The sequence below is a fragment of the Zerene cesonia genome, chromosome 2, assembly GCF_012273895.1.
Source record: "Zerene cesonia ecotype Mississippi chromosome 2, Zerene_cesonia_1.1, whole genome shotgun sequence".
Taxonomy (NCBI): domain Eukaryota; kingdom Metazoa; phylum Arthropoda; class Insecta; order Lepidoptera; family Pieridae; genus Zerene; species Zerene cesonia.
This window is the reverse complement of record NC_052103.1, coordinates 1,202,132-1,209,290: the sequence shown is the minus strand read 5'-3', so window position 1 is coordinate 1,209,290 and position 7,159 is coordinate 1,202,132. Positions and strand designations below refer to the sequence as shown.

The window sequence follows — 7,159 nt, the reverse complement described above, 5'->3', positions numbered from 1 at the left end:
GGGGGGGGGTGCATCCTCCCGGGGCAACGACGTTCGGTGCCTTCTGGCTAACATTTGAGTTTGCTCACTTCACCTGTCTTACGTCAATTGTGAAACGGAACGATATGTACCGTATAATATATTATTGTGAATATTTTATATGCGAATTGTATTCATGTCGCTATGATGAGTTGTTCCACTGTCTTCGTTTATAATATTAAAAATGATAGCCTATACGAAACTTTGTATTGTACGATCAGAAACGAAATCTATCCAAGTTTATATTGTGAATTAATAGATAAGGAGACAATGTAACTTCGATGAAATATAAAAGATGAAATGTTTTATAATTTAAAGTGAAACGAAACCAGGTGAAGTTGTTATGTTAAGGACTTGCGTACTATAGCCGGGTTGGTGATAATGTTAGACGAAACCAATTATTTACATTAAGCTACTGTTTTGAAGGATCGAATGGATAATATTTATCCCCTAATGTTAAATGCATATGCAAGGATATGTGCATAGATTGTAAAAATTGCGATTAAATATAATCATTTAGTAGCAAGCTTGCTTCCAAATAATTATCTGTCTTAATCAGCACTGGAGATGTAAAATATACGAGTATATATATATTTATTGTTCTATACAGTTACGAACATCGGTGGCGATAGAGTCTGTTACTATTTTATTGTGACATTTATTCGCAGCACTGAATGCAAACGAAGCATTCCCAATTCCCAACAATTTTGTTATACTATATGAAGCACACGAGGTTAATGCCGCAGTGACGCGCCGCGACGTGTTTTGTTCGCAAATTGATTTTAGTAACGACTTTGAACGGTTACGACGAGCCCGGTGCCAAACGCGCAACGTCACTGCGCCATTACGTGTTGTTGTATTAATTAATTAATTGATTGATTGATTATCATTTGAACGAAGAGAATCTTGTGCCTTGAAATGTCAACGTTGTTTAGTCATTTCATTTGAAACGTAAACACCACTGCATGTGTCGTGGCGCAATGAAGCGATCCACCGATCGCAACTTATACGGCTTTTTTTTTATTATTTTTGTACCTGATATGGCACTATGTTTCGCGAATGCAGGTTCGCGTCGTTTCGCGCGATTTTCTATCCGGTAAATTGAAAATACGCGACAGACGCCGAACCGTCTCAGTTGATGCCTTATTGTGTCGCCCCGCGGGGCGGAGGTGTTACCAACTGTCCACGTCCTCGACGGAGAACCTTCTCGTAAAACGAAACTACAATAGATACATGTGTCAGATCTGATGCGGCGAGCAGGTTCTGCGGCTGGGGTTTCAAAGACTGAATGTCGGGTATGTAAGGTTTTATATGAAGCGATGGTCGGAGGTGTGTAACGTGTGTAGGATACGGCTTGCGTGTTCGCTTGTTTTGTAACGGAGCCCGCTCCACAGTGTCGCCGGCGGACAACTGTTGTTGGTCGACGCGTACAGCTGCGTCGGATATTTTTCAATAAAAAACGTAAAAAAATGTGTTTTGAACACAACAATATAGTGTTTTTATTTTCTGCTTCCTTTGTCTTTGAATGGGAAATTGGAGAAACTGCATGTATTTCTAGTTCTTTGTCCTCAGCTGTAAAGGAATTAAAGACAGATTGCCAATATATAAATGTTAAAAATCGCTATAATTTTTATTCTTAGTTTTCGAGTAGAAAACGAATTTCAGTGTATTTATTTCTGACAATCATAATTACATGATATGGTAAAAAAGTAGGAAAGAAAAACATACAGCAATTAATATGGATAATATTTGTATTTATAAATCAATATTAACAATACATTATTATAATTTAATACCTTATTAACATTAAGCATCTTCTTCAACAGACCACAAGAGAAAATAATAACTTTCATACACTTATACCCTTTGATGAGGCAAGACTAGAAGTAAGGTAGGTACTGTATTTTAATTTGGAAAACTTAACACTTGTGTAATGCAGAATCCAGAAGATATATGTTTAAATTAATTGAATAGTCTTCCAATTAAATCTTACACATATACATCATAATTATTTTAAACGTAACACAATATAAAATTAAAACTGCACACTAGAAAATACACAAAAAAGTTTCTGGATCAGCAGTGAAATTGTTAACCTACATGTGGGCTAGTATAAATAAATAAAGAATTCTCATTCTATGAATATAATTCAATAACTACAGACATACTTGCAAGAGAAAACGATATATAATAATAAATAATTCAAACATGATATTTCCGTTAAAGCCGATTATTCAATCCTTGGGTAATACTTTTCCATCCGGCATCCTTAAAAAATTACGCAATTATATAAAAATGTAAAAATTTCGAGCAATAAATACATACAAATTTTCATTTGGTTATTTAATACTATATTTGACAAATAAGCTAATAAGTTATTTAAAGGATTGAAAAATCGACCGTTACAAGGTTTAATTTAAAGCGACCACAAGAAAAACTAATGGTTATACAGGAACAATATAAATGTGTAAACGGAATGTGAAATTTCTATTTCAACAAACATATACATAATTTAAATAAAGATCTCAGCGAACAAAAACGACTTCATCGTTTCAGACAAAAACAGTCTTTCACACCTATTCTATAAGAATCATAATTACACATTCCGTATATGCCTAGTATGCGTTCTAGGCACGCCCTGCATCGCAAATTTAATCTCTTCCATAAACGACGCGGAGTTATGTACCGTGGTCCCTCCCAACACTACTCTGACGCCCGGATATGCCTGATTTATCTGATGAACGCATAGAGCCTCTTCATAGGTAGCGCCACCTACGATAAAAACTATTATTTCTTGGGGTCGTCGACTGATGGAGAGGTCCTCCCCTCCCACTACCGGGTAGAGGTTTTCTCGAAGCTTCCCTTTGATCAGATCCTCTAGAGTGTCCTTGAGGAGCGGTGTGTGCTGGGTGTAGATATTTTCCACTCCACTCAGGCCCTGGAGTAATACACACGTTCAGGTATTAAATAGTGGTAACTTTAAATTGACAACTATAATTAAAATATTTTTATTATTTCATAAGGCGATAGAAATAATTACCAAAAAAAACATCGATATAAATTTATAATTTACGATCTAAAAAATCAATCCTATAGATGAGCTATTTATCTCTTAACATCGAAGACAGTTCAGTATACCATAAAGAGCCCCCAGTGAGTACACATTACCAGCATGGCATGGCATGCCATTGACACCTCAGGCCCCCATTAGCATACCTTGAACAGCCGCTTGGTGATCTTGGTAGCGTCCTGCAAGCCGAACAGGTCGCTCTGGCGCGCGTGCGCCCCGCCGTACTCCAGCGCGAGCACGGGCAGCGGCGCGGGCGGTGCGGGGGCGGCGGGGGGCGCGGCGGCGGCGCAGCTGCGCGCGCGCAGCGCGTCCAGCAGGCTCGCCAGCGCGCTGCTCGCGTGCTTCTCGTATCGCAGCGCGTATATCGACACCAGCTTCACTAGGTCCGTGTCGGATATCTTCTCGTTGGCGATGAGGGCTTTTATGCGCTAGAAAAAAAAATAATTAAACATACATTTATTTTGAGATCTTATGCCGATGAAATGTTTTAGTGTGGTATACAATTAGTCAAATGGAAATAACATACTTTTAGATAATATTGTATCAATTAAACCAAATACATTTCATAAAATGCAGATGAAAAAAAAAAACGAGTCTGGTCTCGGATCATATTTTCTCTTCGCCTCTCACCTGCAAGTGCTTCTGGTGGTCAGCCTGGCAGACCAGCTCCTGCTCCAGCTCGGAGACCAGCAGCAGCTCGCGCTTGGCCACGCAGCTCGACAGCTCGCCCACCACCGTCACGTGCTTTGTCACCGTGCCGCTCATTTTCTGATGGAAAGATAAGATTTGAAATATTTGTACGAAGATTTTCTGGTGTCAAAATTGAATGACAGGATTTTCACCAGAACATTTTCTGGTGTCAAAATTGAATCCCCATGCTTATGGAGATAGAGAAGTTGTGGAATGAAATTGAAGTTTCTATGGAAACAAAAGAATTTAAATTTTGTTGACTGGAAATATAAATTTCGAGTTTAAAACAGACCTGCTTGTTTTAAAAATTCCCCAAAAGGACTCTAGAAGCTATCAAAGTATTCATGAAAATATAATTGATTCCTATATAGTACATGTCTATTGTTTGGCTGAACAATTTTTTTTTAAACATACCTTAAACAGCGGATACGTCTCCACGAAGTTCTTCATGTCCGCGATGCTCTCGACCTTCTGGTGGCTCTTGGCCTTCTTCTGGAACTCGTCCATCAGAGACTTTATCGTTTGACCGATCTCGCCGAAGTTCGCGTAACGGTTCTGTTCCCATTTTAAACAAACAGCTAAATAAGCAACCTCTAAATGTTTATTTACTACGCTTTATATAACCTCTAAAAATGTATGTACAAAACGCAATTTTGTATGAAAAACAATCAGTTTTAAAGCTAAGCTAATGAAAATTGGTATAAAGAATTATGTTTTTCCAGAGTTCTGATTAATTAATCTGTAAGGGACACTAAAATGCCAAAGTCTTTGAACTCAAAAAGTCATAAAAGTAAAGAAGCCATTATTTCATAGTTGTATTTTGAAATGACTCGCCTTAGTATAGAACTCGTCCTGCTCCGGCGCGAGCACGATCTCGCGCAGCTCCTTGGGCACCTCCGCGTGCGCGAGCGACACGCGGTGGTTGTGGATGCCGATCAGCTCGTGCACCATCGCCTGGTACGTCCACTGCGGAGACACTCAGACTGGTACTCGACAAGCAATGCAATGCTAAGTGATACAAGTGACTTGTGCATCATTTCTAAACAATTCACTTGGATTTTGCAGTATTGCACTTTGTAGTATTCTTATTCATTCTAAATCAAATCTAGTTACGACATTTTTCTAACTTATTAATCTATACTAAAACAAAAACTGCAACAGTATTGAAAGTGGGTAGATTTAATAAAACCCATTTATTACCTGATGCAACAACGGTGTAACTGGGTCATCCCGTCTGTCCAATATCAACAGCTGAGGACTGGGCACATCACCATTAAACGGTATATTATTATCCATCAGCACTGATTCCCTCCTCATCAGTTCCTTGATCCTGTCAGCGAGGCGGGAACAGGGCTCCGAGCCAGCTTGGTAGCGGATTATAGGTCGTTTCTTTAGTGATAGGAGCAAAGCAAGGAGACCTTGAGAACATCGCTGTAAGTGCTGTTGGTTCCATGATCGACCTGAAAAATAAAAATATTGAATATAGATCAAATGATGAATAATGTCCTACTGGTATATGTATTTCTTGTTTTCATCCTCATTTCAACTGGAAACCCTTATGGTAATTAAATTTGCATTAAAAACAGCATATTTAATCACATCTCTTTTTTTAGCATGATTCCATTTTTGTTTATTTTCTAAATATTGAGATATTGCAGTACGTCCCATTGCAAGTCTACAAGAGGTACTCATAAAAAAAGATAAAAGATAGTTCTCAAATATCCAAATTCAGTAGGATTAGACCCCATCAAATATAGCATATAAACAATATTTCTGTTCCTGAATCCATTAAAAACAAACACAATAATTTTTCAGTTCAATCAAGTAATAAGCAATCAATTGTTCATGGGCTCACTATAAATACATCTAATTCTCCATACCATGCAGACAGCCAACAATGTTAAAAGAGAACAGATGTCTGTCAACAGCCAGGTAATCTGCGAACACTTCTTGGACTTCCCTCACTGCTTCCTGCTCATCACACTCGGCAAGTGTCTTCACATCTGCCTTTGATATTACATTGCTGAAATCTATAAAAAGATTAGATAAAAAAGTAATCAAAATTAAAGTGGTTTTACCAATCAATTTTGTACACCTCTATTTTATGTATTTTTGTAACACAATAAAGAATCTATTTTCACTTACAAATAAAATATACTCCATATTTAGGGCACCTCAGTTCTCGAGACAACAGGGCTATATTTTCTGATGTGGGTCGCAAGAATACAATACATTTCATATGCTTCATGTTATCCCATTTTGTTTGGCTGTCAATTCTCTCAAATAAGTAAACCTCCTTTTGAAGGATTTCTGACTGGCTGAATACCATACTTACTATACTAGTCTGAAAAACATTGCATTTTATAGTTTGTTGTATCCCAATGTTGGACCAAAGCCTCCCCAAGGTGCTTCCGTGAGTCGAATAACAAAATGGAAACAAATAGTAAGTAATAAAAAAAAATTTGTAGATCTGATTATTTTATTGCAAAAATATCCTAAAAAATTTGGATAAAATTGACATGGGTATGTAAGAATATTGAATAAGGTATTTCTAGTACATTTACAATTATTTTGCAATTAAACAAACAAATTAAAATCTGTTAAGAGTAATAACTACATTTATTACTATACATGAGAAGCAAATAAGCAAAACAAATAAATAGCCCACTTAATTATTATTTTTGTTGAAGTTCATAGCCTGTACGAAATAAATGAATCGAGTGAATTTAGTAAATTTGAACTCACAGTTTCTTTATCCATTAGAATCACTTTCATCCCAGGCCCACTTTCTTCAGTCATTTTTGTAATATACATTTTTACCGCCTGTATTACGTTCATGATGACTGATGTGCGGATTGAATTAATTAAAATTAAGTTATTTTATCCACGTATTTAATGTGTTTGTTATTATTATTACATTAAATGACCGATAAATATGATGTTTTTACTTTTTCTTCAAAACATTTGACTTTGACAAAAATGACATATTAGTTTTTTTTTTTTTTTTTTTTTTTTTTTTTTTTTTATGGCAATAAGTCAGAACTATCTGCCAGTGTCAAGTTTTAAAAGGTAGGGAAACTAATTTTATACAATATTGACAGATTTAAGCACGCGTATAATCAGAGAAGTGGTGCTTATCAATATAAAATATACAACTTTAATTAATAATCTATGTAAATATAATAAAAATTATTAGTGAATCAAACACTAAATCAACTTCTACGTAAAAGTTACTTTACTATAAATAATACAATAATTATTTACAATTTTATATTATTTCGATGGATAAAATCTCCAGTCTTTACAATATTTAACAGGAGTAAGTCGAGTAACAGACAATTAATAGAAATAGGAAAGGGTACACCAAGTAATTCAAGGGAT

General features: G+C 36.2%; 1 protein-coding gene across 1 annotated transcript; it reads right to left on the bottom strand.

Annotated features, from left to right (window-relative positions):
* Positions 1–1,751: 1,751 nt before the first annotated feature.
* Positions 1,752–6,734, bottom strand: LOC119834974 (vacuolar protein sorting-associated protein 45). Its single transcript, XM_038359548.1, has 9 exons — positions 6,524–6,734; positions 5,924–6,122; positions 5,659–5,808; positions 4,979–5,238; positions 4,613–4,744; positions 4,193–4,333; positions 3,719–3,856; positions 3,235–3,516; positions 1,752–2,956 (listed from the first exon to the last, which is right to left on the bottom strand). The coding sequence occupies exons 1-9, from the start codon at positions 6,614–6,616 to the stop codon at positions 2,615–2,617; spliced, it is 1,737 nt and encodes a 578-aa protein (XP_038215476.1). The 5' UTR covers positions 6,617–6,734; the 3' UTR covers positions 1,752–2,614.
* Between the last annotated feature and the right edge of the window lie 425 nt (positions 6,735–7,159).

Bases quoted from the DNA above. Each gene is read 5' to 3' on its own strand.
- LOC119834974 (XM_038359548.1), bottom strand. From the start codon at position 6,616: ATGAACGTAATACAGGCGGTAAAAATGTATATTACAAAAATGACTGAA. The intron at 4,745-4,978 runs GTAATAAATGGG...GTGTCTCCGCAG, and splicing joins TTACACCGTTGTTGCATCAG to TGGACGTACCAGGCGATGGT. The intron at 3,857-4,192 runs GTATGTTTAAAA...TCTTTCCATCAG, and splicing joins AGACGTATCCGCTGTTTAAG to AAAATGAGCGGCACGGTGAC.